General features: G+C 32.5%; 6 protein-coding genes across 14 annotated transcripts; 2 read left to right on the top strand and 4 right to left on the bottom strand.

Moving 5' to 3' along the window:
* The first annotated feature begins 564 nt into the window (after window positions 1-564).
* On the top strand, window positions 565-16,872 carry Ctrip (E3 ubiquitin-protein ligase ctrip). 7 transcript variants are annotated; one of them, XR_013081088.1, is made up of 26 exons: window positions 2,472-2,694; window positions 3,875-4,213; window positions 4,280-4,588; window positions 5,647-5,733; window positions 7,718-8,075; window positions 8,151-8,344; window positions 8,437-8,610; window positions 8,714-9,090; window positions 9,564-9,848; window positions 9,975-10,355; window positions 10,431-10,603; window positions 10,688-10,862; window positions 10,939-11,161; window positions 11,273-11,513; window positions 11,588-11,993; window positions 12,118-12,306; window positions 12,375-12,560; window positions 12,727-12,918; window positions 12,996-13,201; window positions 13,336-13,755; window positions 13,834-14,086; window positions 14,266-14,511; window positions 14,586-14,915; window positions 15,018-15,336; window positions 15,419-15,668; window positions 16,607-16,872. XR_013081088.1 is itself a non-coding variant. In XM_076782409.1 (25 exons), the coding sequence occupies exons 2-25, from the start codon at window positions 3,904-3,906 to the stop codon at window positions 15,613-15,615; spliced, it is 6,231 nt and encodes a 2,076-aa protein (XP_076638524.1). In that variant the 5' UTR covers window positions 565-701; window positions 3,875-3,903; the 3' UTR covers window positions 15,616-16,872. The 7 variants fall into 7 exon arrangements, 6 of the variants coding, with proteins under 6 accessions (XP_076638524.1, XP_076638527.1, XP_076638523.1 ...); XM_076782409.1 differs by lacking the exon at window positions 2,472-2,694 and adding an exon at window positions 565-701 and having other exon boundaries at window positions 15,419-16,872; XM_076782412.1 differs by lacking the exon at window positions 2,472-2,694 and adding an exon at window positions 1,508-1,632 and having other exon boundaries at window positions 15,419-16,872.
* A 27-nt stretch (window positions 16,873-16,899) lies between these two features.
* Window positions 16,900-18,901, bottom strand: LOC143350380 (transmembrane protein 256). Its single transcript, XM_076782494.1, has 4 exons — window positions 18,688-18,901; window positions 18,174-18,318; window positions 17,829-17,944; window positions 16,900-17,753 (listed from the first exon to the last, which is right to left on the bottom strand). The coding sequence occupies exons 1-4, from the start codon at window positions 18,769-18,771 to the stop codon at window positions 17,610-17,612; spliced, it is 489 nt and encodes a 162-aa protein (XP_076638609.1). The 5' UTR covers window positions 18,772-18,901; the 3' UTR covers window positions 16,900-17,609.
* A 163-nt stretch (window positions 18,902-19,064) lies between these two features.
* Ttll15 (tubulin tyrosine ligase-like 15) lies at window positions 19,065-22,774 on the top strand. 3 transcript variants are annotated; one of them, XM_076782460.1, is made up of 5 exons: window positions 19,065-19,077; window positions 20,467-20,745; window positions 20,911-22,094; window positions 22,282-22,486; window positions 22,558-22,774. In XM_076782460.1, the coding sequence occupies exons 2-5, from the start codon at window positions 20,704-20,706 to the stop codon at window positions 22,654-22,656; spliced, it is 1,530 nt and encodes a 509-aa protein (XP_076638575.1). In that variant the 5' UTR covers window positions 19,065-19,077; window positions 20,467-20,703; the 3' UTR covers window positions 22,657-22,774. The 3 variants fall into 3 exon arrangements, with proteins under 3 accessions (XP_076638575.1, XP_076638574.1, XP_076638576.1); XM_076782459.1 differs by having other exon boundaries at window positions 19,070-19,100; XM_076782461.1 differs by lacking the exon at window positions 19,065-19,077 and having other exon boundaries at window positions 20,144-20,745; window positions 22,285-22,486.
* Window positions 19,292-20,162, bottom strand: Rps29 (ribosomal protein S29). The gene is made up of 3 exons (XM_076782501.1): window positions 20,023-20,162; window positions 19,568-19,667; window positions 19,292-19,460 (listed from the first exon to the last, which is right to left on the bottom strand). Exons 1-3 carry the CDS (start codon window positions 20,082-20,084, stop codon window positions 19,452-19,454), a joined length of 171 nt encoding a protein of 56 aa, XP_076638616.1. The 5' UTR covers window positions 20,085-20,162; the 3' UTR covers window positions 19,292-19,451.
* Window positions 22,756-23,365, bottom strand: LOC143350379 (tRNA-specific adenosine deaminase 2). Its single transcript, XM_076782493.1, has one exon. The coding sequence runs from the start codon at window positions 23,363-23,365 to the stop codon at window positions 22,838-22,840; it is 528 nt and encodes a 175-aa protein (XP_076638608.1). The 3' UTR covers window positions 22,756-22,837.
* Window positions 23,366-23,494: 129 nt separating this feature from the next.
* Window positions 23,495-24,884, bottom strand: Smug (Single-strand-selective monofunctional uracil-DNA glycosylase). The gene is made up of 4 exons (XM_076782479.1): window positions 24,757-24,884; window positions 23,924-24,530; window positions 23,717-23,866; window positions 23,495-23,632 (listed from the first exon to the last, which is right to left on the bottom strand). The coding sequence occupies exons 2-4, from the start codon at window positions 24,527-24,529 to the stop codon at window positions 23,522-23,524; spliced, it is 867 nt and encodes a 288-aa protein (XP_076638594.1). The 5' UTR covers window position 24,530; window positions 24,757-24,884; the 3' UTR covers window positions 23,495-23,521.
* Window positions 24,885-24,977: the final 93 nt, after the last annotated feature.

Here is a 24,977-nt window from a genome sequence, read left to right as displayed (position 1 = left end):
TTAATATAATCAAATTGTAGATACCTTTTTTTTTAAGTAATAGGTTATACGTTTTCGACATTTTTACAAAAGTTATGTGTTCATACTTAACTACTTCAATTCAGATTCCTATTCTCAACAATACCACTGTACGTTCTTTTGAAATAAATAGTTAGTTGTAACGCTTAAAAAGAATTGAATATACTTTAATACACAAGAAATAAGACAACTTTATTCGAACCGCGAACAACAGTTTTACAACAATGCAAATAGAAAAGTATTGTATTTCAAATAATAATGAACGAGACTTGAAAATAAAATAAACTATTTATTATTTCAAAGACTTACTTTATGCGGTTTGCGTTTAAATCGTAATCGTTACTTTTGTTATTTGTTTATAAAAGAACATTTTACATCACAGGTCACCTTCTTATGAGATGAAATCATAACGTTAGTTTTGCCACTGATTGGTTGATACAGAACGAATGGCAAACATTAGCCAATCACCGTCCACCGGAGTTACATTTTGGCTACATAAAGGAACAAACGTGCTTTAGTTGAATCGACCGAAACAACCTGCATCGTGTATAATCCTTGGTCGAGATATCGTAGCAGACGACGCTCCAATCGACTTGACAGCATAGTCCGTAATTTCACGTGTCCTCTCGTACGTCGCATTGCGTAACTGGAGTCTAACTTCCAGGGAGGAGCTCCCTTTTTCGGTAAGTTGATGTCCATAAATAAAATTGGAGACTAAGGAACAACAGATAACTGTAATGTGTTTAATACATGTACTGAAAATTTATTTAATTGATTAGTTAACAGATATATCATTTATCACAAGCTGTTTTGACATATCTTGAGAAATACCTTAGTTTATCGGCCAATTGGGCACTACCAAATGAGGTTTTCAACCAATCGTGGTTAGTGTATACATACTTGTCACGATCAAACAATAGAACTAAAACTCAATGTCTGTTACGACATCGTAATTGTGAAGTTTACATATTTTCATAAAAGATTTAAAAGTATATAATTAAAAATGTTCTACAGTTGTTTAATGATTATTTTTATATCTGATTTGAAGATAATTATTAGATTTACAGCTGTCAATTAACGTATCATCAGTAAACGTTATTTTATGTGTGCGAAGTAGATGATGTCGTATAATACGAAATATAATCAAAATTCGTTTTAGTTTATTTCTCGAAAAAATCAAATTAATTTTTTCAAGAAGCGACATCAATAATACGTATCAAACATATTAAATATACATGACAAAAAGAAAATATGATAAGGGCAGTAATAATTTATTCTATTTTAGGTATTACGTTTCGTGTATAATGTTCAAAATGTTATGTGTCATGACATTCATCGACTAATAATTATATATTTAAATGTTGAAAACAAACGGTTCCTTAGTTTTCTTGCTTTTATTTGCATGCAATTATAGTTTTGTTACGTATACGTGAAAAGCATGATAAAAATTTATCTACGCATGTTGTAACGTTGCACGACGTTGAATGTGTTCGATCTCATGTGTCAGCGTTTCTCAAATTGGGGTACCCAGACTCCAGGGGATCCGCGAACGTTTAGTGGGGGTCCACGAATTCTCAAATGAGAAGAAGTATACTATATCATAAAATGACAAAAGTACTTACTTACCATAGTATTTTATTCTTGTCAAGGAGATTTTCTAACCTAAATCATTACAAAATTGGCAAATTTAAAATATAGTGATGGTTGAAAATTTAGTACTTAAAGTGATAGTTTATATACAAGTGTTGAAGCGCCAAACTAAATTTTAAACATGTTTGTTTGTGTTTCTGTTAATAGTAACTCGACTGTTATTAAACCGATTTTGATGATCTTTGGTGCTAATATTCTTAATCACATTGTCTATCGTATGATGTACGATTTTTTAAAAATTAGTTTCTAAAACATAACAAAAATATGTTTGTTAAAAAGAATTTTCTTTTAAATGCCACAAGTTCTAGATTTTTTAAATGTAAACGATTCCATACTTCACGCAATGAAAATATAAGTAAAAATAAATTCATTTCAATTGGTTATATACAAAGTAGTCTGTTTTATCACCCGTCAAAGTGGCATAGACCTCTCATGGGGGTTCGTCGAATAGCGAAATTTGAAGAACACTGTTGTATGCAATATCGCGTAATGACTGATATATAAATACGTTAAGCAAAGAACAGTGTCTATTTGTGCTTTTAAAACTTTCATCATTGATATTCGAGCAATTGTTTGTGGCTAATTTTACGCCGTAGACGAAGGAGAAAGTAAGGAGTTTGAAAAAAAACTGCAGCAAGATGGCTATTTGCGCCGGTTTTGCGTCTGCTGCTGCATTATGAACCGTGATTTCGCTCCACGCGGGTACCGAGTTTTAGAACGCACCTACGTTGACTCTTGTGTGTGACGTTTCCCGATGGGGGCGGAGCGTCCTCCAGCTTCCCAATTCTAACCAACCCGATCCCGATAGCCGTCGCATTCCGCTGATTTGCCTCAGTGTGCCTCGGCAGTGCGTTCGGTGCGTTTTTTGGTGTGTGCCTGTGCACATAGCCGCTCACCACCAACGTACGTACGTGCGCGTGAATCCATTTCTCTGTCGTATGTAACGAGAGACGTTGTGCTCGTAAAAATCATCGGCGAGAAGACATTTTCCTCGCGATGCCCTGGGCATGTTTTTCCGACATTCAGGTAATCTTATCGGTAACTGTTTTTTTTCTTTCTTTCACTCTCTCCCCCTCTCCCTTGAAGAACCTGCATACCCAAGTGAGATTCTCTTTTTCGAGGACCTCAACCTGAGGTCACACGGTGACGAGAGTGCAAGAGCGAAAGAAAGAAAGAGATGGAGAAAGAACTCGTCCTCCATTACTTGTTCGCAAGCAAATGGTGGCTTGCTCGCTCACAAGTCTCTTTGTTATAATTATTTACGCCTTCCGTTGTATCCTTTCGGTATACCGAGTCTATTCGTGGCCTTGTTGCAACCGAGTAATCCTAGCGTTTGTGGAAGGGGTTGTATGATGTCAACGGCACAATTTCGCATTGCCTACGATATTATAAACGGACACCAGTTGTAGTGTTTGTTATGATTCTTGGGTTCGTTACTATCTCTTTCACCGTAGAGGAAAACATTAATTGCGCATCGCCTCTGCTGTATTATTTAGTTACGCTCCTCTTATCTGAGTGCGCATTGATCTAACGTATCTAGCCATAATAAGTGATTTCTTTTGTAATCAACTTCGTCGGAATCGGAGTATAATTTTTCTTTTCTTTTTTTTTTAACACATTGTTCGAAAGCTGGTACATATATTTCCTTTGTTAAAATCTAAAAAAACCATTCAAATTTTGTAAACGTAGATATATGCCTTTATATAACAAACATATTTTTGTTGAATATTCGTTATTTTGTTGATTTTATATTCATATAATCGTATGAATTAAAAGTTAACACATTAATTAGAACATTGTTCGTGTTTACACAAAGAAATTTAGAGCAAGTGAATTTACATTAAAGTGTTTTCTATATTAATATAATGATGTTTTATTTGTTCTCTAATTTGTTCCATGTTATTGCATAAGTGAATGTTCAAGTATGCATTGAAACTGTAATTATTTCCTAGTTTGATTTATCATTTTATTTCATAGTCTAATTTTAATTTCCATTTATTCATTATAGCCTTGTTATTACATAATGTATATGATACAGAAGTTTTGATTATTTTACAGCAATACTGATGCTTCAAAGAACAATTATAATTTGTGGTTCTGAAATAAATTTATCAAATAATTTTTATATGAAACTTTATAAATTATTCTTATTTCATATCGTACAAAGTAGTCAATAGAAATATTTACCTTATATTTCTTTTTGCAGACAGAATAGTGGCATGAGTCGATTAATCTATGGCAGATCAACAAGATCAGTTGTCATCAGGGGGGTCTGTAGAGACGGCCGATGCTTTATCAGACACCTCTAAGCTTGGAGGGAATAGCTCTGGCAGTGGTAGCAGTGGTTATAGAAAACGACAAAGTACTGGTTCTATTCCGGTCACTGTAGAAGAAAAAAGGCGTAGAGGAACTATTGATAACCCACAAGCATCTGAAGTTTTCAATAATACTTCCTCATATAAACATTTGACTGATTCCTTTAAAACAGAGAATAGAACAAGAGGTGAACGTAAAAGTCATGGCAGTGGCTTAGATTCATATCTAGGTAATTATATCTGTAAAAATAATATAATTTATTAGTATTTTGTAAAATATGCATTACTTTTTCTAGATACTGATTGGAGGCCTCAACATAAGGTACAGCAATCAAATTATAATATCAGTGGGAATAGTACAAGAGTTCGTAGTGCAGTAAGGACAAGTTTGCCAGAGTTAAATTTGAAGGCTATCGACTGTATTGCTTCAAGAACTCGTTCTCGAACACCACAAAATCCACAAGCCGTATCACAAGGACATAACAGTTTTGATTTATCACTATCCAGTGGCTACAGTAATCGAGAAGAATTGACTTATAACAACTTGGTGCCAACATCAAACAATACACCAGTTACTAGTCATCCATCTACATCAAGAGGACGAGGTTAGTTTATTTATTTTATTCTTTAAAAAGTGTTGGTTGCAATGAGATGTGATGTGTGATTTGAGTGAACAGATAATATAATTCAAAAAGAGTCAAACCAATCTTAAATGAGTTAATACATTTGTCTTAATAATCTTTCTACAATTAATAATCTTATACAAAATTTATAAAAATAACAATAAATGATAAACAATTGATTAATGTAAATCACTAATCAGTACATTCTGTACCAATTACGATTAATTATACGTACTTATTTTTATGTGAAAACTAATCAAATTAGCATTTAAGTTTTAAAAGATTAACAAGTTTTAATTTAAATGTAATATCTTTATGTTTTGAAACTCAGTAATCTATGATTTTATATAATGTCTACAGCTAACACAAACTTTTCTACTTAATTTACCAAATTTATTCATTTGTAAAATTTCATTGTTTTAATGGTCAACAAACAATGCAATTATTGTTATTTATTTAATACATTGCTTCTAATATATACAGTTTTTCTTTAAATTTTTTTTTGCTGCTGTTTATTAATTTTATTTCTAATGAAACATGTGTTTGATACTTAATAATAATATAAATATATATTATTAAAATAATAACCACAAAAGTGTTTAAAAAATTAATAACTTATAGTGACTTTGAAAAGACAAACATTATTCTTTAATATACTTCAAGATTAATAAACTAAAATTAAATAAATAATTCTACTCATGCATAATTATGTATAATTTTTTATAAACAAATAAAATAACAATAGTAATTCTAGACATAATATTCAATAAACAGGGACAACAAGACAATATTTATACTTGACATATACATTCTGTACAATAATGTCACATGAATTTAGTACTATGCTTAATGTAGTGCCATGGTCAGTTAAAAAGAACCCATGGTCATATGTCATAACTACGTGTTTTGCAACCTTCATTTATTGAAGTAGTAGGTTAAAGAATAGGGTAGTAAAATTAGGTTTTGATTCACAAGTATCTTAAAATTAAAGAAAAAAGGTATTACCAAAATAAGAGTCATAGATCAGACTGTATCATTAGGCCTGAGGATGAGCGAATGTCTGGAAGGATTTGTGTCTGCTGTCAAAGCACTTTTTCCAATATCAACACAAACGTATCATCAAGAAGGTAAGCCTAAGGAGTACACACTTCGTACTACATTTTCTTCCCCTTATTTTCTCTCAAATCCATGAGTAGATATCTTTAAATGAATACAAATTCGCTATAAATCTGCTCTCTAAATTGATTCCCTTGTATCCATATGCAAGTATTGTACTTAACATCAGGTCAAATTGTTTGTGTCAAATTTGATTTATGCATGACATTATTTCTCCAGACACATAGTAAATAATATGGTTCTAATGTAATTATACAATATGTTTGTACCATATGAAATTTCATATGATAAAAGTGCCTATAAGTTCAAACAGTATTATTTATCACCACTTTGATTATTAATTGAAGATTGTATTTTACGATTTGAAAATACTTTACAATGTACGAAGATATATGAAAAATAATAATGCAACAATCAATTTAAACATTATGAATATGATATGCAATTAAATTATTCACAGGTATGATACTTAAAGCCAATGTGTACCAGATATTTTATTATATTATTGCAGTTTGCAATTATAGTTGAAAAGATTATTAAAAAATTAAAATATAAATATTATCCCAGATGAGTAAAATTTTACTCAAATAATGATTTTATTTGATCACACAATTACATTTTAATTTATTCATTGTAAAACATTTAATTGTATAATTCAGATTTTAATCATTATTAAAAAAGTAATTAACAAACAATTGTTTACCTTTTATTCGTTATTCAACATTTTTATTTAGATACGAATTTTGTCTATCTTTGCATTTTATGAAGTTTCTGAAGTTTCATAAACAGCAAATATTCTTCAATGTAATGTTTGAACTCCTGTAAATGGATGATGAAATCTTTACTAAAATAATACTAAATTTACACACAAGGCAAATATAGTTCATGTAAAAGAAACACAGCTTATTTATAGTAATGTTGTGCAATAAATACATATTTGGTACACACACTTTGTAAAGAGAAAATACAGGAGTACACTGATGAATAAACATATAAGGGTGAACAAAATTTTTAATATAAATATGACAATTATATGGAAATATTATTACATAAATATTACCCATAATACTTTTCTGTATAGCATAAAAACCATTTATGAAGTAGTATTCAATAAATTGATGTGACAGTTATATTTTGGACACATTATTTGTACGTTTTAATACATTAGTGTGCAAATATCTAATAATAATTTGGAAATTTATTTAGTTCATTCATTTCATAAATTTAAAGCTTTCTATAATTGTTAAAGTAACAGTCATAAGCAGTGATACTCAGTAATAAGCAGTGATGTGCAATTAAACACTAATGACGTAATTGTTATATGTAGTGAATAATTGCTTATATTTTTATACATTTACTTTTACAGAAGTGAGATTGAAAATAATGCCCACTACTTATCATTTTAATTGTAATGATGGGGCATTATATATTATTATCGTTATGGGTGTAATGTTATTAATTTCTAATGCTTTTTTTCGCATTTCTGTTACATTACTATAAATATAAAACGATTATTTAACAAAATCTGTGAAACAACTCTTAGAAATTAATAAAAGCACGTATCATATATTTAGATTCAACAGAAAAATGTATGTTTAAACATACTTAATATACGAATATGTATGCAATTAATATAAATATATTTAAGAAAACATGTGCTTGAATAGGTTGTAGATCACATTAAGAACAATGTAAATAGAGTATTATAAATTCATAACATATTTATTATTGATTCAACTTCTAAGAATGTTTGATTTGTATAATCATGCACAACAAATATAACTAATAGTACATATAAAATTTGTTGAGCGTGCACTGGAAGCATTGCATATTTATGTTAGAGTCCTTCTCTTCCTTATTACTAAAAGTGACAATGAACTCTGACCATAATGAAGTTTAAAAAAAGAAAAAAAAGCAAAAATCTAAAAATCATTGCAAGTATAAAAATTGCATATAATTCGAGTATCATAATGATAACATATTTCAATATTTTAGGATCAAAATCACACGGTGGTGCAACTTGCGCAAGTAGCAGCGCGAATAGTCCAGTTTTGGGTGTGAAGTCCAGCATCAGAGTGGGTAACACAGCCAGTAATTCTGTGGAGAGTGGTGGGGGGGCGTTGGCACATGACGGGGCAGGCACTAGTGGCATCACGACAACAGCCACTGCCAATCCACCTGTGTCTGCCACCGCTGCTGCCAACCCTGCACACCCTCATCCTACGCACAAGCATATATTACGTCCTCGCGCAAAATTCTCCAGTGAGCAATCTAAAGAACTACCAACTAGTAACAAAACTTCAGGAAAGCATCATAAAAAGGACTCTACAACGGGCACTTGTTCAAGCTCCAGGTAATTATTTTTTTACAAACGGGTATGGACAAAATGGATTATTGTATGTATATAATATGTATCTTTTTGGTTTAGACACCGCTCTTCGTCACGTGCAAGAAAAGCAGTGATAGAAGGCGGTTCTGGAGGAGTAGGAAGTGTAATGTCAGGAACTGAATCAGTAACTAATAGTGCTACTCCAACATCAGTCTCATCCACAGTTCCTGGCAACCAATTAGTGACTACAACAGGTGAAGACGAATCAGCATCAACAGCTACATCTGCCACTGGTAAATTTTCTTAAAAATATTTGTTCCATAATAGTTTGAGCGTTACGTATTTGTTTTTGTTATGAAATTACAATTTTTATTAATGTAATTAGCCAGTGGAGGACCATCTGGAATGTCAGCCACTACAGGAGATAGCGAAAGCGACGATGGTGAAGTTGGAAGGCTGCAAGCATTGTTGGAAGCTAGAGGCTTACCCCCTCATGTGTTTGGTGCATTAGGATCACGAATGCAACATTTATTAAACAGAAGTATGGGTGCAAGTTCTGGTAATTATTCTTTCTTTCCTATTTATGTTAAAAATTAAATGCTAAATTTAGCTAAATGTGTACACAATTCGAAACATTTTACGAAATAATTTTATGGTTTTAGCTGCTAAGGCACAACAGCTCTTGGCTGGTTTACAAGCTGTTGATGATGAAGGAGAACAGCTACAAGCTGTCATTGGAATGGGTGAAATTCTGGTTATGGGAAACGAGGACACATTGACTGGTTTTCCAGTAAAACAAGTGGTCGCAGCTTTAATTAATTTACTTGGAATAGAGCACAATTTTGTAATAATGACACATGCGTGTCGTGCTCTTACTTACATGATGGAAGCTTTACCTCGTTCGTCAACAGTTGTGGTTGATGCTGTTCCAGTGTTCTTACAAAAGCTGGAGTCTATAGAGTGCATGGATGTGGCAGAACAATGCTTAACGGCACTAGCCATGTTATCACGGAGACACAGTAAAACTATCTTACACGCGGTAAGTATATTAAGTTACTCGGATTTTTGTTAATCAAGCGGAATATGGCTTGTTCGATGCTGACCGTCTTCTTGGCAAGGTTTTTAGTTCTCGCGCGACTGAAACAGTTTAATAATCACTGTTGCGGCTGTTCGACTTAGGTGTGTAGAATCACTGTGCCACCGATTGCATAGATGTGACGAGTCGTTTGCATCGATCTAGTTGATGATGATTTAAAGCAGGCATGTCAAACTTATTTTGGCCCAAGGGCCAATTTATACTACCATGTCATGGGCCGCAGACATAGAATTGTTTTACAATAGAATATATTTACTGATATAATAAATAACGACTTATCAGTCTTAAATAAGCTATTTTTATTATGATGTTACGACTTGTACATTTCGAACGTGAAACTCCAATGATTTTGTACATCTGTGATCCTTGAAGCCGGGGTATACAATACATTTACAAATTAATTTGTATTGTTTTAGGGAGGAGTATCAGCTTGTTTGAAATTTGTCGATTTTTTCAATATCACGGCTCAGCGAGCTGCATTAACAATTACAGCGAACTGTTGCCAAAATCTCCATCCTGATGATTTTCATTTGGTAGTCAGCAGTTTGCCTTTACTGACAAGTAGATTAACAAATCAAGATAAAAAAAGTGTTGAGTGTGTTTGCCAAGCATTTAGTCGTTTAGTTGATAGTTTTCAACATGAACCTATAACTTTACATAAAATTATAAATGCAGAACTTCTTCAAAACTTACAACAGCTGGTATGAATTATATTTATATTTTAATATTCTCCAGTATTATCACAAACTGATTTTTTTATTCCTCCATATTCGATGTCAATTATAAACATAGTTTATTGGTAATAAGAGTACTTCTTCATATTCTAGCTTATGATTACACCACCTGTCAACAGCATTGGTAATTTCATAACAGTGTTACGTATGCTCTCTGTGATATCAAATCGCTGTCCCGACTTGGCACAGCTGCTTTTGCAACAAAATATAGCGTTCACGCTAAGTTATCTTTTAACCGGATCGCTGGAAGTGAAAACGGAAGACGTAGAGTTAGTGCCGCGTTCTCCACAAGAGTGGTTTGAAATCACTTGTTTGATCGAGGAACTCATGCCTCCACTACCAACAGATGGTATATTTAGTGTAAATAGTTTACTTGAAAGGACCAGTAATCAACAAGAAAACGTTCATTGGGAATGGCGTGATGAAAGGCATTGTTGTCATCCATTTAGTACTATCGATTCTAGAATTATTGAGGTATTATTATCATTGCGAATTTTCTAATATTTAGAAAAGAACAAGTACAATGTAATGGAGAAATGCTTTTTACAGATGGCATTTCAGAATGGTGAAGACGAGATTTGTCTTTCCTCTCTAGGACGAACTTATACGATAGATTTGACTGTGATGAAACAAATCAATGAAGACATTGGAGTAGCGCGAAGCATTTTTCGTAGAGTAAATACTCATCCCACGGAAGGCAAAAGTCCTACTTGTTTATCAAGGTAAAAGTTTATGTTTATTTTTAAAATAAACGTACAATTACATTTAAAACACATATTTCATTAAGTTATACATATTTTTCACAGCATGGATGTTATACCTCCAGTAATCGAAACAAACGAATGGCTAGTGTCTTTTATCCGAACTTTATTCTCTGTCCTGTACGAAGTCTATAGCAGTTCTGCTGGTCCTGCTGTGAAATGTAAATGTCTTCGAGCTCTTTTACGTATGGTCTACTATGCTTCAACAGATTTACTTAAGGTAACTATCAATGAAAGACGACGCTACTGTTCCTATCAATTGTTATTCAAATTGTTCATTTTATTTGTTTATGTAGGATGTCTTGAAGAACCAAGTAGTATCATCACACATAGCGGGCATGCTGGCATCCCAAGATTTACGAATTGTTATTGGAGCTCTGCAGATGGCAAGTATATTAATGAAAAGGCTACCACAAGTGTTTGGGGTTCATTTCCATCGTGAAGGTGTACTACATCAAATACGTCAACTAGCTGACCCTGAAGTACCTCTTGGTGTTTCACCGCCCAAGTGTCCTTCTGGTAATTTATTGAAATTATACCCATAATTATTTGTATAATAAAATGTTTCGTATTTTTATTACAAATTGCAATTTAACGATGGTGATATTTTGTTTCCTTTCTATTTGTTAGGTACATCATTACCAACCCCACAGCCAGGTCCGTCGAATACATCACTTTCTTCCACTACAATGTTGTCTTCTAGTAATGCCACGTCTCCAATTGCTTCGCCATCAACGAATGGTAACATATTGTTCGGAACAATTGCAACGTGTCAGTTGAAACCGAACCTTTCTGCATCGATGGAGACACACGCTAGAAACGAATTAAACTCTACAGTAGATGATGTATCCACACCACAAAGTGCTCATTTGTAAGTATACGATTGAAAAACATAGAAAAATTACATAGAAATCATTACATCTATTTATTTATACAATTTATTAGGAGACTCGGAGATGTGCTAAAAAGAAAACGGCAAAACAAGAAGGGCCGATTTTCTAGACTAGGCGGTACAACACCACAACAAACTCAACAACCGGAATCACTTTTTACTGGTTTCACTACTAAAAATAATCGATTCTTAGGAAATCTTAATCCCGCTAGATGGGGTCGAAAATCGTCGTCTTCAAGTTCTACTAACGATAAAAGAGATTCAAGCTCGTCGACGAGTTTATCGAAACCGCCAAGCAATTCAAGTTTAACGGGAGGCAATCGAGATAAAGCTAAAGCATGGGTACGTGAACAGGCTGCACAGTTCTTGACGCGATATCAAGACAATGCACCCTGTACACATCCTGCAATGACAGTCCTTTCAAGACTTACTGCTGCTATACAACGGTTACAATCAAATGTAAGTATATATTGATACCTAATTACAATTCTTATCGGACAAATCGAGGTTTTATTGTATGTGTTATGTGCTATCAATTTGTATGTTGTTGCCATTAAATTAATAATTGACGATAAATTAATAGGAATTGGATGAAATGTTATCGGCGCTTACTGAATTGCGAGATATAATACTCGAAAGTGACATATCTCCATTTGAAATGAATTATAGTGGTCTTATTAAAGCTCTGCTCAACTACCTCACTACTACAGATGCTCCTGGTAATCGTTATGATCGCCTTCGAATGTTCTGGAAGTTGTTTGCAGAATCGACTGTAAGTAAATTAAACCTATATTTAGTGGTTTTTTCTTTCTATAAAATATTTTTATATATATGATTCAGATGCAGCAGAGCAACAATATTATGGACCTTAATCCTGGAGCTTTTGGTGCTCTGGTAACGAAACTAAATAGTTGTGTTGCACAGTTGGAACAATTTCCTGTGAAAGTTCATGATTTACCAGCGGGATCTGGTGCTGGTCGTGGAGGTACCAGTGCTCTCAAGTTCTTCAATACACATCAACTTAAGGTACTTCACATTTTTTTTTTATAATTAATAAACAATTTATTAGTAATTGTTAAACTTAAATGCCTGTCCAAGCATTTCGTTTCTCTTCTCAAAGTTTCAATTAATTTTTCGAGTTTCGGGCATTAATTTCCAATATTATTATATTTAACTCTTTATGATTTTGCAGTGTAATCTCCAACGACATCCAGAGTGTAATAATTTAAAGCAGTGGAAAGGTGGTACTGTTAAGATAGATCCTCTTGCGTTAGTACAAGCAATTGAACGATATTTAATGGTTCGTGGATATGGTAGAATACGAGAAGCAGAATCTATGGTTAGTGATGATGATAACAGTGAAGATGATATAGATGATACTTTGGTAAGGTTTATATATATTTTTTCATTCAGAGTAATCACATAATAGGAATACTGTTTGGAACCTACATAAACTTGCAGGCAGCGGTAGTTATAAGTCAAGGATCAGCAAAACACAAACTCCAATTTTTAATTGGAGATGAAGTGCTGCCTTTCAATATGACTGTTTATCAAGCCGTCAGGCAGTTCGGTTGTTCTGGAATTGATCATTCTGAAGCAGAAGCCGATGGTGAACCACCACTTGGTCATGATGCTGTATGGGTACAAACTCACACAATTTATTACAGGTATCTTAATTTGGTTATCTTATTTCTCCGATAAATTAAAGCATATATTTCGATATATCGAATAATCAACGAAGATGTTTTTTTTTTTTTTTTTTTAAATGAAAGAAATTTTACTCATAGTTTTTTGTATTTAGGCCTGTACCAGAAGAAGAAACTGCAACATCACCAAAACCAGGTTCAAGTTCACAGGGTAGCCGCAAAGGTAAAGGAAAGAGTACAAAAATCAGTTCAAAACGAAAAGAGGATAGTTTGTGGCTTGAAGGAATAGTTCCTCCACAACGATGTCCACTTGATCCTTACTTGTCTCCTACATTGCCACCCTCAGTTACCATTATTGATGCTTCATTAGACGGTTTGTGCCTACTGCGACTTTTACACACATTAAATCGTCATTGGGGTGTTCTATTTCCTCACCTAAAATGTGTAAGCTTACTTTCCCCACCAGACTTTATTAATAATAAAATAGCTGCGAAAGCAAGTAGACAGCTACAAGATCCTTTGGTTATTATGACGGGAAACTTACCTTTGTGGCTACAACAAATCGCTACAGTCTGGTTAGTATTACGAAATACACAACAATAATTTACTAATGCGTATTTTGTAAATTAAATATGGTCCTAAATGTTTTACAGTCCATTCCTGTTTCCGTTTGAAACAAGACAATTATTACTTTATGCAACATCGTTCGATCGAGATAGAGCTTTGCAACGTCTCTTGGATTCTGCACCAGAATTATCAGGATCAGATAGTCAAGAACGCGTTACACCACGTTTAGAACGCAGGAAAAGAACTATTTCGAGAACTGATATTCTCAAACAAGCGGAACAAGTTATACAAGACTTAGCGTCTAGCAGAGCCTTGCTCGAAGTGCAATATGTTAACGAGGTTTGTTCTTTTTTTTTTTTACATTATGTGAATGTTCTGTTAATATGATCAACGTGTTGTTTAGATATTACTTCCAGAAACTTTATTTTTAAAAGAATAGACTTACATCATTTTTATAGTGAATAGTTTATATGAATCAGTATATAATTTTATAGCATTTTACAAACTCTATTTTGCAGGTTGGTACCGGTCTTGGTCCAACATTGGAATTTTATGCTCTAGTCTCTCGGGAATTACAACGTGCTGATCTTGATCTTTGGCATGGAAGTTCAAATACTACTGAGACAGGATACGTTAATCCGTCGCATGGACTTTTCATAATGCCAATCTCCTGGAATACTAAAGTATCCCATCTTGCAAAACTTAAAACAAAATTAAAATTCCTTGGAAAATTTATGGCGAAAGCTATATACGATTCAAGAATGGTAAGTTTTTATTTGCTAATTGAATTTAATACATTTACAATTGTATAATATTAACAATTTTTGATTTTTTTCAGTTGGACTTACCATTTAGTTTAACTTTTTATCGTTGGTTATTGGGAGAAGAACATACATTGACGTTAAATGATTTAGCGCATGTATGTGCAGATATACATCGAACTCTTAGTAGACTGCAAGACATCGTTAGACAAAAGGAAACGATCGAGAAAGATCAGACGTTAAGGCCACATGAAAAAGTACAGCTAATAAATTTTCTAAATTTAGATGGTTGTCTAATTTCGGACCTTGGCCTTGTCTTTGAATTACCTGGTTATGAAAACATCGAATTAAGAAAGGGTGGAAGTGAGATACCTGTTACTATTTACAACTTGGATCAGTACATTAAGGTATTTATATTTATCGAACAATCGAAACATTTTATCCAAATATATGCTGATTACTTTTTTATACATCGGGAGTTTCATACCATTTTTAAATTTGAATTTCAGTTGGTAGTACATTGGTTCTTGTACGAAGGTGTCTTCAGACAAATGGAGGCATTTCGGGAAGGCTTCGAATCCGTATTTCCGCCGTCGCAATTAAGATTATTCTTCCCTGAGGAACTCGAAGCTGTGTTCTGCGGGCATGCACAAACTGGTGGACAATGGGACATGAAAACGCTTTCAGAATGTTGTAGGACGGATCATGGTTATACACCAGATTCTCGTGCGATACGATTTTTGTTTGAAGTTATGTCAAAATACAACAGTGAAGAGCAAAGGCAGTTCATTCAATTCGTCACAGGTTCACCGCGATTACCAGTTGGAGGTAAATATTTCAATATTTTGTGTTCGTATGTTATAAATGAAATAAAATACGTTATAATATCAAATTGCACTTTATTTCGCAGGTTTTAAGAGTTTAACGCCACCGTTAACAATAGTGCGAAAAACTTTTGATCCGTCTATGAAAACGGACGATTTCTTACCATCCGTAATGACTTGCGTTAATTACTTAAAACTACCCGATTACACAACTATAGAAATAATGCGAGAAAAATTGCGAATAGCTGCACAAGAAGGACAACACTCATTCCACCTTTCCTAGAAACGGATGGAAAACCGGCGCGCCATTTGCTCTTTTGCTATCGCATTGCCCAGGTTGAGACCAATTATCCAAACAATTAAAATATTAAAGGGAAAGATAACTGCGTTCGGTTCGAAACTCAGTAATCGCAATTTTGCACTTTATACGAATTTTTTCGAAGATTACTTTTTTTTTTATTTTAGCGACAATTCATTTAAATAAATTCTAATTTGATGTTTACTTTTTTATTTATGAATTTGAATTGTGATATATTTTATCAGGAAAGTGCAAAGATGGTGTTTTAGCTCTATACTGTATGAGTTTCCTCTTGTGGTATTACGAACCAGGTAGCGTGGGAGCAGCCTTGTTCTAGGAAACTTATCTTTGATGTGTTACAATAATTAATAAAAGTTGTAAATATAGTTTAATATACGCAAGTCTATATAAATACTTTATATAATAGTAACAAGAAAATGATATTGCTATGAAACTCTATACTAATTACATATAATTTAGTTTGAAGGGACGTTTACTAGATATAAGTATAAGTAAATTTTTTATCAGTGGTGCATTTAGCACCGCCATGAATCGCCAATCTCATGCCTCACAATTCGCAGAGAACGTCACGAGCTAAAATCAGTAAACAACTGTGCGCTACAAAATGAAGTGGCTCATGGCTTCATCACCATAACAAAAAAAAAACAAGAAAAAAAAAATAACTTTGAATATAATAGCGTGTTTAATGCCCATCGTTTTATTTTCATAATCGATCTCTTGTGTTCGCTGCTTAATTTACAGCGTCTGCGAGCACTGTGCGAATTGACGTGCAACACTCCTATATTTAAGTTTATTCGATGTATCACCAATTAAACTTATTTGATATTTTTATTCTAGGTAAGATAGTCCAATTAATACTTTACTTAGCTGTGTAAAAATGCAGCCAGCATCGCCAGATCGAGTCATCGTAATAATATATGAATCGAAGAAAATTCTTATATCCACTTACTTACAGGCAAAGTATCTATTTATGAAAAATGTACGACAAATGTATAATATGAAATAGAATGGATATAAAGTCAGCGAAGCTGGTGTATCAAATGGATTATACAAGGTACATTACTTTCTTATATCTCTGTAGAAATGTGATTCTAAACAAAAATTGTGAGCATATGAATTGATCAAAAGTAGAAAGACAATTAAAACGCGACTATTTGTTTCACATTTATATTGTGTACCATTGCTTGAGATGATCAATATATATACATCATTTTTTGATTTTTTATTTTATATATATATAAAGGAATTAACCGACGAATTATTAATTACGTTCGTGTGTAGTAGTTGTCCATAACTGACTTAAAATAAGATTACAAGGTTGTGTCGAAATTTCGCCGTTCCATCCATTATGATACTTTTTATTTAAACGCTGTTCCGTGAAGTTTATTTGGTCGCTATGCAATATTTTCATACTACGTAATTTTACATAATTTACGGTAAACATAAAACAGGTTATACTTATATTTTTGCATTACATTTCTAATATAAATAATGACAAATTACAACTGGTAATGCATACACAATATAGAGAAACAAAACTCATTGGTAAAAGAAAATATTCAAGGGACGAAGACTTAGAAATGCATCGTGTAGTTCGTAATGGTTTAGAATACGATCTAAACCTATGTCGGTAATATTATAAACAAAAGTTATATTTATATCAATCTATTAGTATAAACAAGTTTCATTTTATTCAAATCAAAATGTTTTCTTAGTAGATTTCAATAAATATAAAAAACGTGTTTGCCGGCAAAATATTTTTCCCGTACAGTATGTTTCGTAAGTGACACGTGTATTAAAAATCATTTTAAATTACAAAAAGATTTTATTTGAAAATACAAATACTTTAATATAATCACTTTTAAGCATAGTATACAAATAATATTATCGATTCTTAATTTCTATCATTTTGTGCTATTTTTCTTTCATTTTCATATGATCTCACGTTTCTTTGAAAATTAAAGACACATACTCAACCATCCCAATATGAAACATACTCCTCCTACTGGTATAACTTTATTAAATTGTTTGTCATCCGTATGTGCGGAATAGTAATTTGTTCCACAAAACAGTACTATTCCAGAAATTAGGAATGTTCCAGTCTAAATAACAATAAAAAATATAAAGTTGATTATAAAATTACAACATTCTTTACATTCTACTAAAATCAAACATACCAGGAACGGCTTTCTACAAAGTGGTAAACCTAACAATGCTAGTGAATGGAAAAAATGATAACGATTGGCAGTTTCAATGATTTCTCTTTTTTCAATAGAGCCCTTTGGATTTTTGCCTGAAACAATAATGACTTGAAAAGTATTCTATACAAATATTTCACTGATATAAACTAAAATTTAAAATTGTATATTAAGATGTAAGCATTTCTTCAAAGTGTTAATTAAAATATAAAATTTTATCTTGTACATGCAGTGCATACATATATTTCTACAATTGTTTATGATTCTTAAATATTTTATTATACTATATCATATTAAATATGTAAAACTAATCATTGATCTTACTGTGTGCAAAATAAGCACCAATAATAACAGCACTTGCTCCACTAATGCCAGCAAAGATCATATATGGTCTTGTTGTAGTTAATTTCCATAAAGGCAACATATTATTTGTTTCTACCTGTGGCTTATTAAGTACGGTATTTCGTATCTAGGAACAAATACAATAATTACAAATTTTTTTTTTTTACATATGTATGTATGTTATATTACCTTTCTTTTATCAATATAAAGGTTAGTTTTTCATACAAAATTTGTATAGAATACTAACCCTATAATAACATAATGTATTATTTGATAATTGTTAAAATATAAATTTATATTACTATTTTATAGTAAACACGTTATTATAAAAAGATAATAGAAAACAAAATTTGTTATAAACGAAGTACATTTACACATTAAAAGGCAGCAAATTTGTAATAGCAAAATGCTATCTTTTTTTCAGTAACAGTGGATTACACACGTGCTTACCTATGAGCAAACGTTTACTTTCTTTACACAAAGATACGTTACTTACCGTTGGAATTGATTGCCAAATATACGTTGCTGCACCACAAACAACTTTATTAGTAAATAGTAATGAATCTTGTAAAGAATACATATTGTAATGTATCTAATAACTACAACTAAATTCTTATGTATGTATCCTAGAATTTTTGTAAGCAGAGCTTTGAGGTAAATAATAAAATGCCAGCAACGACGTTGCTTCTACATCGATGCTACAGAATGCAGACAGTATGAAGGCCACGTGCTTTCGTGATGATACAAAATATCAGAAACGCCACCTCATCGGTGCCTAAGGTACTACATTTCCATGTAGTTAATTTGAAAATAAGTAAATGCAAAAAATTATATAGAGGTTATAAATTAAAATGTAATATTCAAAGGTTAATCGTCGTCAACAATGGTAAGCTACTAGACTGTACAAAGGTGAGAATGTAAACACTGGTGTAACTATATGAAAAAACCAAGTTCTTTTAAATCTTATTAAATGTAGATTGTTACGATAGGCGAAACAATAACGTAAAATCTCGTGTATGATTCATCTTTATAACCCATTGGGAAAATGAATTTTACAACTCAAAGATATGTGATGTAAATAATAATATTTCTCTTTTCAATTCACGATTGATACATTATAATTTATTTTTGTTTCTCAATTCATTTACACAATCCACTTCTCAACAAAAAATTTAATGTTATTAAACTTTGCATTAAAGGATTTCCAAAATTAAATTTATTTTTATGGGGGAGGGGAACTGTAGTTATAATGTATCTCCATCAATCCAGCTAAAAAAATAAATATGTTAATTTAGTAATATTAATACTGATACATTGATTTAAACAATTTTGGTATAAATATACATTACAAGCATAAAACAAATGCAATAACATACCTTCTTGAAACCAATATCAGCAGCATATTCTCTGAAGCATTGTCGACAAATATTTAAACCATATTTGCGAATCAATCCATGCCTGTTTGCGCAAGCACGACTGTAAAATAAATTATTTTAAATAATATACATGTAAAAACATTTAAAGAAAAGAAAGAATCGTAAATTAGATACATTTGTAGCAACTTTGCAATAACCCAATTTTAAGGTTATAGTCAACATCATGTAAAAATATATTCTACTTGATTAAAATGTCAATTATCGTATAATCTAAACATTGTAGAATAATGACGTAATTATTTTCAACCATGGTTTAAATAATCGTTACGAATATTTCAATTTTCATTACTGGAAAAGCGTAACTTCAATAACACGCGGTTGAATATGTTTTATGCAAAGCATCACATAAATGTACTTCTTTGTCGTATAATAAGATACAAAGTAATTATAATTACCAAGATCTAGATCCCTGTCCATATTTTCGCGGATGCGAGTACCAAATATTTTGAAAACCCATTTCTCTGTTAAAAAGATGTTCGCTGCACCACTTCAACAGTGTAAAAGACAGGAAGCGCCATTAAAATCCAGCGCGAAGTTGTGCGCATAAGAGAGTAGCGCGCTATAGTGATATCCGACACTTTCAAAATTTTGAAATATGAAAAGTGATACACTTGTACGTGTACTAATGCTTTTAATGTAATCGATTTCAATGGATATTGGACATATTGATTAGCACTTGATTTTAAATTCGGAATGCGGGTAATTTCTAACGCATCTAAATTTGTACAGATATGGAAGGTCTAAAAGGGTAGTTACAAATACGTTTGTAATAAATTACTTGTTAAATTAAGAAATTGTTCACCTGCTTGTTATATAAAAATGACTTTTGTATCTTTCAGTTTCTTCGTCAATCGGTCATCAGTATTGACACAAATAGTTCGATAAAGGAGGACACGGTAAACGATCTATGAATAAGAACCGGTTCTCGTACGTACGCCCCACTTGAAGGACGAGCAGCGTAGCGGGGAAAATTACAACGGTACTTTCGTTGGTTGCAACTTTGCGTTTTAAACACAAATATACCGTGCTTCATCGCAAGTACATCGACAAATGATACTGGAATCATACGGTCAGTCATGTCAGAGAAGAAGAAACAGGAAAAAGAAGACAAGAAATGGGTTTGTAAAGTTTATCAATTATAAATATTTGTAGCGAGTAATGAAAATATTCGAGAACTAGGATATGCTTGATACTTACACGTAAAACATATACGTTACTGTTTCTTTTATAATGTCATTTAGTATAATGAACATCTACCGGAAGCGTGTAATTTATATTTGCAGGATACCGATCATATGGTCTACCCTAAAATTATGAGTTTGAAAATGAAGGTGCTTTTAAAAATTTTTCTATATTCAGTGGTGGGTCCAATACTTTTATACTGTTTGTTCTTTTCTTTTCTCCACTATAAAGAAAGTTTAATAACAGTACGTACAAAAGTGATCGAGATAGAAGAAAAGAGACCGTTATATTGGATATATGCGAGAAATAACGATACTGGATACTTGAAACACGTGTACGCCGTATTGGAACGTCTAGGTTTTAAACGAAGTAACAGTGATTCAAATTGGGACTTATTGTGGGCACACGATTACCCATTCAGAGCTTTATCTTCTAGCTTAAGCAAATTGGAAGCTCATCAGCGTGTTAATCATTTTCCTGGTTGTGGATACATCACGAATAAAGTAGACTTGTCGACGACGGAGGGTCAGTACATACTTCCGGCGTTCAAATTGCCGGAACAACGCCAAGAATTCTTGCGATACACTAACGACCATCCCGATAAGATTTTCGTGGAGAAATCTAATGATCATCGAGGTATTAGAGTTAAAACTACGAGCAACATAAACGTCACAGCGGAAGGGTCTTTCGTGCAAGAATTTATACAGCGGCCGTTTCTCGTGGACGGTTACAAATTTGATATTGGAATATATACTGTGATCACGTCCATCGATCCTCTCAGAGTATACGCGTACAAAGGCGACGTCCTGTTCAGATTTTGCCCAATCAAATATTATCCTTTCAATCCGGATATTTTGGATAAGTACGTGGTAGGCGACGATTACCTGCCAATTTGGAACATTCCATCCCTGAAACAATATTACACTAATTTGGGATTTTCGATGAAAGATACGTTTGATGCGTACGTGAGGTCGCAGGGGAAAGATCCTGAGAAGGTATGGCGTTCTGCGTTCGAAGCAATAAAGGAAATCGCATTGCTGAAGGAAAATCACATCAAAGAAGCAGCCAAGCGTTTCGGAAATGGAAGGAATTTCTTCGAATTAGTTAGAATAGATTTTGCCCTTGACGAAGACTTGAATGTCTACACCATGGAAGCAAATATGTCTCCGAATTTGTCTTCTGCTCATTATCCGCCGAACCAATTGCTTTACGAACAAGTTATATATAATTCATTCGCATTGGTCGGCGTTGGACAAAGAATCAAGAAAGATTCCTTGAAAATAAGGTCACTGTTTATCATGAATTCATCTAATATTTAAGTCAAATTATTAATACTGTAAATCCTCTACTTACGAAAGGTCAGACCATCGCATGACTTATTGTAGTAAAGGGAGCACTGTCTCGTAATTCAAGGATTTACTGTATTTTTAACATAATTTTAACTATTTTTCTAACTTTTATTTTCATCATAGTAGTAGGGTGGAGTTAGAAATGATGGTAGCTGATAAAAATTTGGTGGTGTTACCAGAACTCTGCGCGGAATGTAAAGATTGTTTCCGGATAGAATGTCAGCTTTGTAGCCCGTGTTTTACGGATGAAACTAAACTCATTCTGTCCCAAAGTTATCTTGAACATCAAAATAAAATGGACTTCCACAGAGTCTTTCCACCATCTATAGTAAGTTTTTCTTTAGTAAATATCGTTCCTTTTCTTAATGTACTTCTACAAATTAAGATTGTTACTTTCAGACCAAAAATATGGTGTTAATGCATTATACACTACGAAATCAATTACTAGTGAGGTGGTTCCAAGGTAAATGTGAACTAGACCACTCATGGTGTTCATAAATAAAATTAATTTTAGTACTTAATTTCGAAAGTTAAAATATATTTCTTAACATTTATTATGAAAAATTGTTATATGTTTATAAATAAGTACAAAACAAACAATATTAATAATATATTAAAATGGTTATACATGAAATTTTTTATTCATTATTCAAGTTGAAGAAATTTAAATTATTGAAAACTATATGCTTTCTATGTTTGGGCATTTTTTTGGTTTGTGTTCCTTTTTCACTTTTGACTCAGGTGCATTTGGATTTGTACCTTTATAAAATTCTTTTAACAAAATCATTGCTATATCACCCTTTACACCACTTATTATCTTTGTTTCTGAATTGTAAATTTTAGGTATTTCTAAAACAGTAGTGCAACCGCCAAAGCGGTCATTTGCGCAACCGTATGTAATGTTACGCACTTGCAGTTGATATAATGCTGATGTACACATTATGCATGGTTCTACAGTAACAATAACATCAATATCAGGAAAAACCTTTTTATAGTCCAAATTATTTACTTTACAGAATTCTAAAACTTGATCTATACAGTTTATCTCTGCATGTCGTGTTGCATTACGTGTTTCGTTAACTGTATTGTTACCTAAAGCAATGAGTTTGTTATTGTATACAAATAAACAACCAACTGGAACTTCGCCTACTTTTAAAGAATCATTTGCCTTTTGTAATGCAACATCCATCCACGTCATAGTATCCATTACATTTTTTGTTTTTGTTTTAATATTTGTAAATTATAGCGCATGTAGAAACATGCTATATTACTAACACAGCAAGTATAAAAACGTCTTTCATGTTTAAATCACAGTTTTAATATGGCAGTTTTTTTGTCAGTCTTCCTATTTCAGTAACTGCATCTAACTGGTAAAGCATTCAAGCAACCCAAATTCACTCAACTTTTTTGTTGCTTTTTCACTCCAATTTTTATTATTTACAGCTCGTGGACTTGGATGGGGTAAACACAGAACCTAAAAATGTGGTAAAATTTATAAATATTCAAAGGACTCTAAATTCAATGCATATATATTTTATGTATAAGTATTAATGATTACCTTAACATGCAAGTTATGAGACTGTACTACAAGTGAAGCTCGTTTCTCTGCATATCCACCAATACCAATAAGAATTTCAACTTTCAAGAGACGAATTGCATCTGCCAAAGCTTTGTCACAAGTAGATTGCAGATTTATTTGTTCTGGACCCTAAAAATGTGTGACATTGAATATATGAACATAATTTTATAAGAAGGCTTATATTGCCTTTATTTCTGCTGGTGTGATGTTACGGCCTTTTTTGTCCATTAATGCAATAGGACAATAGTTATGCAAATACGCATGTTCAAAGAACTTTTCTGGATTTCCACATAACTCTTGGAAAAGACCCCATAATCTTTTCCCACTAATCTCAGTACGTTTACATTGAAATCCAGTTATTTTTCTATCCGGTTGCTCTTTAGCAGGTTTTCCAACTGGTCCACAGATTTTCAACCAATCGCGAACCATACTTATTTCTCCAAATGGAACACCAGTTTGAGACATACCCCAAGGACCAGGATTCATTCCAAGAAACAATATCTTTTTGGTAGTACCACAATACGTTTTTACATACATTTTATGTGTATCATATGCGTATTCAAGTGGACTATACACATACTCTACAGGTAAACGGAATGTAATCTTTCTTAACTCAATAGCCAAATTACGTTCCAACGATAATAATTGTTCAGAAATATCGACAGACACTTCTTTGCTTTTACTCTCGTTCTCTGTATCACTGTCATCATTCACTGACAGCTTTATTCTTTTAACATTAACATCTATTTGTTCACTATCGCGTCTTGTTTTACTTTTCCTTGATTTCGACATTCTGTATAAATTATTATTATAAAATATACTTGAACAGAATAAAATATGAATATGAATTACCACTTTGTAACTATTTTATACTCGTACTAAAAAATTGTACATGAAAAAATTAAAACCGACTGTAAACGCGTATCTCCCACGTTTAAAAAGAAATGGCCGTTGATCTTTCATTCGATTTAATCCACAGAATAAAGGAATACACAATAGAAAATTAAATACATACTTACCTTATGTAAAAATGAAGGAGAATATATACGAATTATTCTCTACACTTCTCCTTTACATTAGTTTGTTCACAATTATAAATTAACAGGTTAATATAATTATAAATTACCAAATATAATATAGCCAATGCTCTTCAACCAACATTAATCATTGGAGCTTTGTCGCGACCAATGAAAAATGGCAACAGAATCATTCAGTCGATCTCACCCGATTTCTTCCGATC

The sequence above is a fragment of the Colletes latitarsis genome, chromosome 14 (assembly GCF_051014445.1).
Source record: "Colletes latitarsis isolate SP2378_abdomen chromosome 14, iyColLati1, whole genome shotgun sequence".
NCBI lineage: Eukaryota > Metazoa > Arthropoda > Insecta > Hymenoptera > Colletidae > Colletes > Colletes latitarsis.
The sequence above is the reverse complement of the archived record's forward strand: the minus strand, read 5'-3'. Positions and strand labels throughout refer to the sequence as shown.

Coding starts and splice junctions, on each gene's coding strand:
- Rps29 (XM_076782501.1), bottom strand. CDS start 20,084: ATGGGTTTTCAAAATATTTGGTACTCGCATCCGCGAAAATATGGACAG. Junction 19,668..20,022: donor GGACAGGGATCTAGATCTTG/GTAATTATAATT, acceptor TTTATTTTACAG/TCGTGCTTGCGCAAACAGGC.
- LOC143350380 (XM_076782494.1), bottom strand. CDS start 18,771: ATGTATTCTTTACAAGATTCATTACTATTTACTAATAAAGTTGTTTGT. Junction 17,945..18,173: donor TGGTGCTTATTTTGCACACA/GTAAGATCAATG, acceptor TTATTGTTTCAG/GCAAAAATCCAAAGGGCTCT. Junction 17,754..17,828: donor TTTGTAGAAAGCCGTTCCTG/GTATGTTTGATT, acceptor ATTGTTATTTAG/ACTGGAACATTCCTAATTTC.
- Ttll15 (XM_076782460.1), top strand. CDS start 20,704: ATGTCAGAGAAGAAGAAACAGGAAAAAGAAGACAAGAAATGG. Junction 20,746..20,910: donor AAAAAGAAGACAAGAAATGG/GTTTGTAAAGTT, acceptor TTATATTTGCAG/GATACCGATCATATGGTCTA. Junction 22,095..22,281: donor AAAGATTCCTTGAAAATAAG/GTCACTGTTTAT, acceptor TTTTCATCATAG/TAGTAGGGTGGAGTTAGAAA.
- Smug (XM_076782479.1), bottom strand. CDS start 24,529: ATGTCGAAATCAAGGAAAAGTAAAACAAGACGCGATAGTGAACAAATA. Junction 23,867..23,923: donor TCACACCAGCAGAAATAAAG/GCAATATAAGCC, acceptor ACACATTTTTAG/GGTCCAGAACAAATAAATCT. Junction 23,633..23,716: donor CTCATAACTTGCATGTTAAG/GTAATCATTAAT, acceptor CCACATTTTTAG/GTTCTGTGTTTACCCCATCC.
- LOC143350379 (XM_076782493.1), bottom strand. CDS start 23,365: ATGGATACTATGACGTGGATGGATGTTGCATTACAAAAGGCAAATGAT.
- Ctrip (XM_076782409.1), top strand. CDS start 3,904: ATGGCAGATCAACAAGATCAGTTGTCATCAGGGGGGTCTGTAGAGACG. Junction 9,091..9,563: donor GTAAAACTATCTTACACGCG/GTAAGTATATTA, acceptor GTATTGTTTTAG/GGAGGAGTATCAGCTTGTTT. Junction 9,849..9,974: donor TTCAAAACTTACAACAGCTG/GTATGAATTATA, acceptor TTCATATTCTAG/CTTATGATTACACCACCTGT.